This window comes from Austrofundulus limnaeus, unplaced genomic scaffold (assembly GCF_001266775.1).
Source record: "Austrofundulus limnaeus strain Quisiro unplaced genomic scaffold, Austrofundulus_limnaeus-1.0 Scaffold65, whole genome shotgun sequence".
NCBI lineage: Eukaryota > Metazoa > Chordata > Actinopteri > Cyprinodontiformes > Rivulidae > Austrofundulus > Austrofundulus limnaeus.
In genome coordinates, this window is record NW_013952467.1 from 1,238,116 (window position 1) to 1,249,930 (window position 11,815).

The 11,815-nt window shown below is 38.0% G+C and overlaps 1 protein-coding gene across 2 annotated transcripts in view; it reads left to right on the plus strand.

Moving 5' to 3' along the window:
* Window positions 1–10,318, plus strand: part of prkar1b (protein kinase, cAMP-dependent, regulatory, type I, beta) — a 60,086-nt gene extending 49,768 nt beyond the window's left edge. For both annotated transcript variants that reach the window (XM_014010099.1, XM_014010100.1), the window contains exons 9-11: window positions 1,677–1,798; window positions 8,334–8,415; window positions 8,516–10,318. In XM_014010099.1, coding sequence (XP_013865553.1) covers window positions 1,677–1,798; window positions 8,334–8,415; window positions 8,516–8,688 — 377 coding nt within the window. In that variant the 3' untranslated portion in view covers window positions 8,689–10,318. The remainder of the gene's footprint in view (window positions 1–1,676; window positions 1,799–8,333; window positions 8,416–8,515) is intronic.
* Window positions 10,319–11,815: the final 1,497 nt, after the last annotated feature.

The following is an 11,815-nucleotide window of genomic DNA, read 5'->3' on the forward strand; positions in this document are numbered from 1 at the left end:
ACTCAATTCAGGTCTTAGGAGAATGTCCCTCTGAAGTTCACTCTCTTTTCACTCACCCCCTTTCTTCCGCGGCTCGCTTTCTGAAGGCCTTGTTGAGGCCTGTGTTGAAGCATCCGCCTCCCTCAACGAAGCGCTTTACCGCTCTTGATTCCTCGTTATGTCAAGTTTTCGCTCTTCTCAGAGTCTTTGAATTGGAGGAGGTGCAGGGGGCAGCGGTGTTTTTGTTTGTCTTTGATTCTGCAGATAGCCGCAAAATTGGGTTCAAGCCCCTTGATGTCGTGGTGTGAAGTTTAAAAAACAAAAAAACAAAAACAAATGTTTGTCACTCACAAACGTTTGCAGGCCTCAACATCTCAGCGGTCAGTTCTCTTGATGTTTACGATGTATTTAAGCAACAAAGTGATCCAAGTGTGTCCAGGCTTCATGAAGTGTGAAATGTATGTTCTTTAGTCAAGACACTTGTGTATCACGTTACATGCCTTGCCGTTAGGGATCAACTCAATGAGACCTGCTGCCTTTAGCTTGCAGCCAGACAGAAGACATCCATCTGGGTCCGGCAGACACCGTGGCCCCACCAGAGAAGACACTGGACACCTCCAAACCACCAGACCTACCTTAGTTAATCCTAAGTACATACACAGTGATACGCACACATAAATACACACAAAAGGATCAGTTACTCCACATCAGGAGACAATGGGTTCAGACAAAGAGATCCTGCTGCAGTTTTACGCCTCTAACTCACATCTTACTCAAATAAAAACAATGAATCATCTTTTTATGTAGACTAAGCTGAGGATGAGGAGTGTTTTCACTGCAGATAAGTCACATTCCACGCGCAGATGTGTACACTGGTAAGATTAGGCTTTAATAATCTGCTGATGTGTGAAAGACTGATGAGCTCACTTAGTGAAACATCTGTGTAGAGATGCTCAGTTATTAGTAGATTCTATCAGTATTCAGTTGCTTGAAACTTTAGCTTTTTTTTTTGAGATATATATAACTGTCGGTTTTGGTTTTCTGTGAAAATACCAACAAATTCTTGAAACATCTCGAACTAACAGCTTCACTGTGGTTGGATAGTTGAAAGGTTCTGGAGATCACTAAAAGATACTATCACAGGTTTTAGTAGAATTACACTCCAGCTTATTATATGTAATTTATAATGTAGTTACTGTACATTTAGTTGAATATTAGATTTAGTTTTATACTACAAATTTGATTTTATCAAGATATTATTACTAAACCACTGGTTGTAACATCAGCTGAACAAATGACACTTTTATTAAATCTACATACTTCTTTAGACTGAAGTCAATCATATTTATCTTAGCTTGCCTGCTGTAGTTTATTCTGAGTAAATGATATCCAACTGTCTTAGAGATAAACCATATCTCTGTCAGCACAACCAGCAGTCATCAGGACAGATTTAGGACTCGGTGTTAAGGTGTTTAAACTCTGTGAGCCTTCATGAAATGAGGGAGTAGCTAAAGGATCTGAGATGTAATGATTCTCGATGAATGACTGGATTAGCCTGAGATGGTTTTTATCTCACCAGCCTGCTGCGGAGACATAAAGCAACCTTTGTGATCACAAAACYTAAACAAGTTAAAGTCTGCACTGTTCATTGTAAACAACCAACTTTGTAGTGATTTGTATTTGTTATTTATTTACAGAGTCTTTGGATAAGTGGGAGCGTCTGACCGTGGCTGATGCTCTGGAGCCTGTTCAGTTTGAGGATGGAGAGAAGATTGTGGTGCAAGGGYAGCCTGGTGATGACTTCTTCATTATTACAGAGGTATCGTCTGTCATGTCACTGCAGTGTGTGAGCTAATTTTACCTAATTGTCACGTTTCCTGTAAGTCGAAAGCGTTGACATATGAGACCTCAGACCTCCTACGTGTCATCAGGTTAGCTCGGGTTAATGTTCATACATGTCATCGTGTACAAACGTTGGTGGGCTCCGCTGACATKGGAACTGATCCCAGTTTATTGCCACCAGTGGACAGACTACCTACTAGTTTTCTCCTGCCCTCAACCATGATTCCCGTGCAAAGAATAGCCCCCCTCTTCTTACACTGCAGGCTTTGTGAAACTGAGGCCCCTGGCACAGCTTCTTGAAGGGCCCCCTGCTTGTCATCCTAACACACTTTTGATTAACTCCATACTTTTACAGCTCTCACCAGGGTCAAGTCAACAGGAATCGATCTGGAGGCAGCGGGGGCACAATCTGCTGCTTTTTTGTTCTTTGCTTTTTCCTTTCTTCTCTTTTTTACATTATCACTTCCTGTGTAAATTATTTTGTCTGTTCTTCTGTGTCCACCAGTAGTTCCTGAAAACAGCATGTCATCTACAGCGCCAGTTTTAATAAATATGTTGAATGATGCATCTGTTTTTACCTTTATTTTTCTCTCCTCAGCTGAGCAAAACACTTGGTATTTCTTTTCCATACTTTTTCATCCATCTTTCTACTTTCAAAGCTGCGTCTTTTTTCAAATGTAATTTAAACATTTATTCTTCCAAGCACATTGACACATTGTGTTTGTCTTTGGCTCTGATCCATTCTACTCTATTAAAGCTTCAACAACTGACATTAAGTTAAAGTTAAAGACTTTTAGCTCAGTTAATTAACACTTATAGCCAGTTTCTTCATGCCTCCCAACCAGTTTGTTTTAGCATGTTTATTGCCTGCCAGAAGTCAAACTGGAGACAAAACATAAAAAAATACAGAGGATGGTTGAAGAGCAGCACAGGGGAGTTAGACAGGTTGTCAAGGGGCAACATGAACTTAATAAATTTCTTTTCTTGTTAACTTGGTTAAAAATGAACCATAAAAAAGTTTGACCACAAGAAGCATTTACACAATTATAAACTGAAATGCCGTGTGTAGGTTTTATTTACATCAATCTCCATGAGAGTTATATTACAGAAGAATAAGCAAAACAGCGCTTTAAACTAGGTTTTTTTAACAAAAGTGTGTTTTATTTTCATTGAACTTTCCACATACTTTTAGATGCATTTTGCTCCTAAAAAATGTTTTATATTTTATCTCAAAGCAGTAGAAGTTCCTCTTGAAGGACACCACTTTTAACATTGTAGTCATAATAGAAGACCCTGATAAAAACTTTTCTGKACTGCATATATTTTACTAAAACCTTTTTTCTTCCTTCAATTAGTTGTGTTTGAAGCTTACAAATTAAGCAGCAGTAAAGTTTTAAAAGCCAGTTTAACTTAGTAGAAAAAGAAAAAAGACAACAAAAATGCAATAAACAATGCATGACTCATCAATCTTAGGGTCGGTACGTTCAAGAAAAAAGAAAAAAATGGAAAAATTGAATAACAGAATAAAGTTAAAAAGAKCAGATTTTAGTCGATGTAGGCAGCCAACACATTTTTATTTGTGGTTTAGGTCTTTGAATGTTATCTTTTTCTACGTGTGCATATCACAGAACACAGCTTTCAGACTAGACTAGCATACATATTTATCTTTAATAAAAACAACAACAACGTTCAGCCAAGTTTCTTTTTTTTTATCAGTGTTTTATTACTGCACATTTCCGTTATTTTACCACCTACTGCACTGCACCCAGCAGCAGTTCAGTCCTTTCTTCAATCTCGTGTCTCATGCAGACTGACTTTCCCAGAGCGGAGTGGACTGGGGTGGAATGTGTGTTGCTGACTTTCACACGGGGTCAGGAGCCCCAGCCTCCCGGGAGGGAGACGGGAGAGACAGACAGGAAAAGAGAGAGATGAGTCAAAGAGGGCAGGGACGTGTGGGTAGAGAGGAAGACCGCAAAGTAAAGAGCAAGAAAATGATTTTTGAAAGTGTGAGTAATTMCTAGATTAGACCCCTGCTCACTTATGATCTCCTCCTCTTCTAATTTGTCTTCATAAATTTATTTTGCTTTCTCTCCTTCTATRATTGCACATAAAACTGAAATGTCAATTGCTACTATTTTGGTTACTCTCTCTTTTCCAGTTTTCATTTTAATCTGTTTCTACTAACTATTGGTTTTGCTTTTTTCTGCTGTTAGTGGACAAACACGAACAATCAACAACTATATGCTGCTTATGGGGAAYATGAACAAAAAGAAGGTATAGAGACATCACTTTCTATGCCTAGCCAGAGGAATGGGGCTTTAATGAAAAGTGACATATTTACATTTTATTRTCACACTGTACAAACAAGCTTAGGCTCTGCGGCCACGAGGACTTGGTCTCACCTTCCTTAAAATCAGCTCCTTCTGCTTTTGCTTTCTTTTCTCCCCGTGGCTTATAACCTTACTCAACATGAACACTTGTTTTCCCTCTAGGCCATTAAAGACATGTGATTTTTGCTTTGAAATGAAATAAAAAGCTTAGGTAGAAATTAAAACCTTGCAGAAAAAACTGTAAAACAGATATCAGTTAGATTTATGAAACATGCTTTATGTTTAAMATGGAGAGTTGTAATTTGTTGTCACCTCTCAAATATTAACCAAAATTTCTTGAATAGGTCTGAAGTTTCCTTTTAAAGGGATATTTTTTTAAAGTTAGGTTGTGTCTGAGAGAAATTCTCATAATGAATCAAACTAATCTCTGTTTAGAACAGCGTCCATTCAAGAGAGTATTTTTGCCAACTCAAACAAAACCTTTGCAGTAGTTCCAACTTTTTCACATTAGCTTGAGGCAGCTGTTCATTTTGTCTCATTTTTCCTAAATAAACACTMATTGTGTTTTCACACAAATATTCTGACTTCCACAAACTGTTCAATCTAAGTTCTGTCATATAGATATAGTATATCATATAGATACTCTGAATGAAAGGTTTGTAAAATCAGGTGATGGATGTTGCTCAAATATTCACTACAACCTTTTCCAGCCATCAAACAGTGTTTCACAAATTATTTCACATCTGTCTTTGACCTCCCACAAAAGTAATCATACAGACAGGTTTTGAAAGGTCCCTTTGGGTCAAAAAGAAGTGATACCCTCTGTGAACTATCTGTTTGTCTGTAATAAATGAGGCATGCAATTTAGCTAATGGTGTTCAGGATCGCCGTCATCAGTGGTGTTAATAAATCTAAAGAAAATAAAATGCACTTGCAAGAAAAAGTACAGGTCCTAATTATTTTTAGCCATTTTCTAGTTTGTTTTAAGGTGGCCCTCATTCACGATGTAGGAAAATAAAATTTGCTGCAAGTGCAGCAGTGCTTGGTAAGTGTGTCGTGTTTGAGTGAAGCGGTGCAGACACTGCTGGAGCTGGGTGGCCCCAGGAACAGGCTATTCAGGATATCACCTTTCTCCATCTCTGCCTCGTCGCCTCTCTCTGTGTCTCCGAGTAGTGAATGTTGTACGTGAAAGATGTTACATTTTTCTGATGCATTACACTCRATGAATGGTATATTTGTTTAAGCATTGATGCAGGTGAATGTGCACTTTTAGGACTGTGGCTTCTGATAAAGTGCCTGTTGAGGGACAGATGAATAGACGCGGTTTCTTTAATTGTACATATTTATTATTCTTTGTCTCCCTACCGTTTGATTTTCATTCATTCATTCATGTTCTTTGTTTGTTTTTCCTTTCCTGCCTGACCTCATCTGCTGCCTTTTGTTGTTAGCAGACCACTACATGCTTTGTTGGGCAGGGGAAGCTCTTTAGTGTTTACAGAAGAAATATCTGTGGAGCAAAACACTCCCCCTAAGGTGGTACAGTATGAGATGGTTATCTGGACCACACTGGATGAGGTCTGTGCACAAATGAACAACTTCTGTTGCGAGTGCTGCACTGTCTCACTCGTTTTGTTTGGACATGAATGAAAAGAAGGGTGTTCTACTGGTTGTAAACACAGAACTTGCAGTTCTTCATCCACCTTTTGTTGCTTCCCATTCGTATGTCTTTTTAATTTGTTTGCTTTTTGTCTTCAAACTGCTAAGCTAAAAATTTTGATCAAATATTTCATAAAACATGCTTGTTGGAGCTGGCAGGGTCAGTTTAAAGACAATAAGAAAATGTAACAATGTAGATTAGAAATAGACTTTGTCCAAGATTTATTAAAACAGGTAACTTACTGTGTGGTCTCAAATTATAAACAGCACTTGTAAGGCTTGCCAGTTCTGTAGATAAAGTCTTAAAACTGAAATAAGTCCATTTTTCAGTGGCTCTTCTATGTCTTTAAAGGGGAGAATTGTAGGGGCCACTAAACAATCCTTGGGTGGCACCAAAACCAAAAAACCAGAACAGATTGTCAGGAGATTTATGTTAATGTCATCTTTTAGGTTGTTTGACAAATACAATGTTATGGGACTTTGGGAATCACCTTTGGATACATCTACTTCCGATTTTTATTTATTGAGAAAAGCACCATCACTGCTCAACTCGTGTAGTGTTCTCTCCTAAATTTATATTCATGAAACAAAATCATACTTATCACCTCCTGAGACCCTGTGTTTATCCATCATACTTTGCTTTTTATGATCCGGTCCAGGTTTTACAATGTTTTATAAAAGATTTTATAATTCACAAGGAGAAACAATAAATCACTACCTCACACTAATCACCCTAACCGCACTACAAATTGCTGTTGGCCCTTTGGCAAAATAGGTCTCATGAGCTCATTTTATTTGAATAAAATAAAGAATCATTATTAAATCAAATGCAATCAAACACAGTAATCAGTTCAGTCCAGCTTTAACACTGCACACAGTAGCAAATGAAAACTGCTGATGGGTCTGCTGGAGTCCCTCAGGCTTTAACTCATTTATGACAACCAAAACTGAAATAAGTAAAACAGTGCAGCCATAATTACCAACAAGATGACTAATCAAGGCTGGTCTCCACTCTGATTAAAAAAAAGTTATTACGCTCAAGTAAATGTTGTACATGACTCCTGAACTATATAAAACTAAAATGCTTTCATAACGACACCCCGCAGTAATAGTTGCCTCCAATATAATTGCTCCATTTTAAAGCATTCAACAGACCCCCCACTCCAGAGCTGAATCTACTTTGCTGTGTCATGTTGATGTGATAATTGCATCACAGCGCAGTTTATCCAGGTATTACTTGGAAAGAATTACTTGAATAGGAGCCCCCTTTTCTCCACAGCTCATTTCAAGCATAAACTCAGTGAGTCACACATATCCTTTCACTGAAACACAGTCTCACCTTTGTCTGTCTGCATCAAGTAGCTGGCACTTTTTGGCTTCTCATTAAGCCTCATTATATTCATATTTAGCAATATTAGCCTGGTCAGTACAGGGAGCAGGGAAAAGTAAAAAAGGTTTAGAAATGCTGAGGTATTTCTAAAACAGTCAAGTCTGTTTTATGAAACAGTCCAAGACAAGCTGGGAACCTCCCCTTCAGATCCTTTATTTAAGCTGCTATCAAATTATAGCAGCTCTAGAGTTCATGTAAATGTCTGAAAATCAGCAGTGAATGTGCAGGCCAAATATTAAGTGCAGGTTCAATCATGTGTTAAGTTATGCAGAAGATAAATCTTCAATCTTCTTCTTTCACACACGTGAAGTTTGTCAACAGCTGCAACACTTGACAGCATAAAGTATTGTCGTGGAAGAGTAGATGGAAATCTTTACTCCTTCCTTTTATGACTCACACACGCAGACATCCCTGCAACAACAATCGATACATGATGGCTTTATATGAAGACTGGCTGAGTCCTGTTGCTCTCTAGAAGATATCAGCTGTTGGGGTTCTGCCCCAAATTTGTACAAGTAGTTTCAGTTATCGCATTTAATCAGCTTCCTGTTATTAGATCAGGCGTTGTTTTGCGAACACAAAGATTTTCAGGGTTCATTTAGGGACTGGATACCCTCTTTCCTGGACAATACAGTTGTTTCCATTTTCTGGATGAATTCAGCTTTAAGGGATTATGTGACGGAGGCACTTTCAGTTTTGTCTCTAATGGGCTTAGATGTGTATTACACTCTGGAAAAATTAAAGCAGAGATAATCGATGTCTCTCTCTCTCTCTCTCTCTCTCTCTCTCTCTCTCTCTCTCTCTCTCTCTCTCTCTCTCTCACACACACACACACACACACACGCTTGGAATAAATAAATGTGTTTCTGCTCATGTACGTCCTGCTCAACAGGTGTCCGTCCCACACAAAGTGGACTAAATCCTGTGCACCTGTGTTTTTGTGAAGCAAAGGAATTTCTTCTCAGCTTATTCCTCCTGATAATTTTCAGTGTCTTGTTGTATCCCCCACACACACACACACTTACACAAAATCTCCTTTTTTATCCCTCTTCTTCTCATTCAGCTTTTTCTCCTTTGCATCCCTTGTCTCCTTTATTTGTTTCAACCATTTTTTGTTTGTTTGTTTCTGTGTGCAGGGAATAGCCTCTGTTCTGCAGCGCAGGTCTGATAATGAGGAATATGTGGAGGTGGGACGTCTTGGACCCTCTGACTACTTTGGTATGCGCTTTTTATCAAGTTTGACTAGTAAGATTTTGCACAGAGTTTTATTGCATTTACTGACCTTTATTCTTCCGGCTCTTTCCTCGTATCTGTTCAGGTGAGATCGCCCTGTTGTTGAATCGTCCCAGGGCAGCCACCGTTGTCGCTCGTGGCCCCCTCAAATGTGTGAAGCTGGACAGGCCTCGCTTTGAGCGCGTGCTTGGGCCTTGCTCAGAGATCCTGAAGAGGAACATCCAGAGATACAACAGCTTCATCTCCCTCACCGTGTGAGAGTTCCCCACACCAGCAGCAGTGTGCAACATCAGCATCAACATTTTATTGAGAGGGTGGCAAGTGGGGTTGTGAGGAGGAGGCAGGGTAAAGATTTTAGATCAAACATTACTTTCACAAGGCTAATATTTTCTCTGTTTTGCACGTTTTTTTTAAAACTTTGTGCACTTTGACTTGATCTGTTCTGTCACGCAGCTTTATGTCAAACACAACAATGCAGGGGTGTAAAATCAGGAGGAAAATTCATGATGTAATATAAACAAATCATGCATACAGTGTGTTGGCTGTACATGATGCATGCAAGGCTGGCACAAAATAGTGTTTGCACTTTGAAYTTATTRATGAGGGGTGGAAATGTGGAGGAAGCAAAGTAATCTTTACTTACAGCGTGAAGAAGTGAGTTAACATTTCCTTGTTTGCCTTTATTTTTTACATCTTACTGTGTGTGTCATCATTTCTAGAACAAAATACGCACTACACAGATCTCTGTTCTCTAAAATGTACTGTAGTGCTAGAAATGTAAAAAAAATTCCTTGGTCGTAGCTTCTTTTTTCTTCTTTTTAAAAGCGCTTTTACTGCTGATATCAGTTGTATGTTGCGTTAAATGCTAACTTTGCAAATATTTTTTTTTACATTTCGAACAAATCACATGAAAGGTAGGAAAGCATCTTGAAGCTTCTGTTGTCATTTCATCCAAAGCATGATGAATCGTTTTTGTTCCTTTAGGCTACAATGTTGCCAAAAACTGACACATAACATTCCACTGAGTTTCTGAAAATATATGAAGCCCACCTCCATGGACTAATTAATATATTAATTTCAGCCTATGTAGTTCCTATAAGGCAGCTGGTCCACATCCTGAGGAACATATCAAACTTTATAAAAATTGCTGTTTTACTTTGCCATTTTTTCCACAATGAAACTCCTCAAAACTTCTGGGTCTCTGTGCTGCTTAATACTTTGAAAATGTGAGCTGTTTTTTTGTCTTTGCATCTAAATATGATACGTTTTCGTAAGAGGAAGGAGGACTTCAGCTGCACAGAAAATACTTACTGGTACGATCACTTTGTTATTGATTTTAGCCATCATAGATTACTTGACAGAAAAACTGTAAAATCCTGTAAAATCTTTGTTTTGTTTGTGCCACCCAAACTAAATGATAGTTTGTTTGTTTCAGTAGAATTTTTTTCTTCTCCCTGAAGCAGTCTCAGTACTCTAAAGGCCCAGTAGTAGTATCTCACTGCTTCATTGTGTCCACTTTCACTGTCTCAGGACTGAATAACTCCTCATCTCAATCCCATCCACATCTGATGCTTTTTAAAACAGATTTTGTTCAATGCAGTGCTGGAGGAAAGTGTTTGTATCACTTAAAAGTTTGTTGCATCGTGCCTAATTTAGTTTTTTTTTAACACATTACTTATATGTTCTAAATAAGAAAGAGTTAAATATATTTCTGCTTTGGTTTCATTTACAACACTCTGTAAAAACTGCACAACTGACCAAGCAACTGATGTATAAATAAGACCTTAAGAAAAAAGATTCTTTCTGAATTTTCTCTTTCTGTGTATCTTTTTCTTTCACCTACAAAACCATATTGGGCAAATAAAGACAAGCTTGATTCACGTTGTTATTTTTTGTTGATGACTTATTTTTTATTTTATTGTGGCTGACGTTTTCACATTTTTTCCTGTGTTTCTCCCAACTTTTGGCACCTTCTCCTCCTTTCCTGACCAGACCGAGTTCTTCTTTTCTTTATCTCAGCTAATGTCCTTTGGGCGACACTATCACCTAATCTAAACATTTTATCTCTACTTATCTCTCTTTTCTTCTTGTTAAAGTACACTTTTCATATTTTTACCTACAGGCAGACCACCTCTCAGTCCCAGCCTCCCTCCCATCCATCTGACCACCTCCACCTTTGCCAAGTCTCTATCCTTTTCACAATAAGCCAGCTGTCAGTCATCTGTCATTTTGGGCTCTCAGAAAGCCTCAGAGCTTCTTTCAGCCAGTTTACACCAGTGGACCAAAGCCTCCACAGCTTTGACACATTCTTCTWCATCTTAATGCCTACTAAATCAACTGAGGAATGTGCCCCCAACTTGCTGACATTGAGTTTAATACTCCCCTCGCCACACATGCACACAGACCCATTCAACTTCTTCACTTTGACAAAATATGTTAACAGAGTTGAACACATCTGTACTTTTATCTGCTAGAGATTTGGGGGAATTGGTTTAATTCCCAAAGCAAAAATACCTCTGAATGCACTTTTCATAAATAACATTTTTTAAAGGTTATTTATTTATTTATTTATTTATCTGAAGGTTTTTTTTTTGTCTGTGGGGGAAACCAGAATACCTGGAGAAAACCCACACAAGCATGTGGAGAATAGGCAAACTCTGCACAGAAATCCAAAATTCAAATTTGGTTGAGTTATTTTCCTAAATTTTTCTCATTTTTATGTCCTGTTTTTATTAGACAACTAGAGGAGCAATACTGCAGGCAGCAGTGGTTGTTTTTTAAAAACCCGATGTTCTCAAATATCTTTGGATTTATTTAAATTAAAATGTCAGTGTTAGTGTAGCTTTAGCTCACACATCCATCAGCTGATCACATGCAAGTTTTGAGCTGATTGCTCTTTCTAGGTGATAAAATGTCTTTTTTTTTTACTGTCAAAGGAGCTAGACTAACTAAAGAAATGGGAATAAATTGGGTCTTTGTGATAGGCTGATGTTAACAACACCAAAATATTCTATTCAAAACCCATTTCAAAATTTTCCCAATAAGTATGTCTGCTTGGAAGGAAAACATAAATAAATGAGGAAAGGGTCAAGCCTCTACTGTAAATGACTGCTTCAAAACTAAAGCTGTGATTATTCATGATGAAGTCAATGAGTAAAATGTTTCCAAAAATATTGATTTATTACAATAATTAGATTTAAAAATATCTTAATTCAAAGCGGTCAAATTTTTTTAAAGAAAAAATAAACAGGTACACAACACATATGTAAACATCCACCCTTTAAAAAAACTATTTCAGTCAAACATCTATCTTTATAAAACTCGTCTCTCTCTCTCTCTCTCTCTCTCTCTCTCTCTCTCTCTCTCTCTCTCTCTCTCTCTCTCT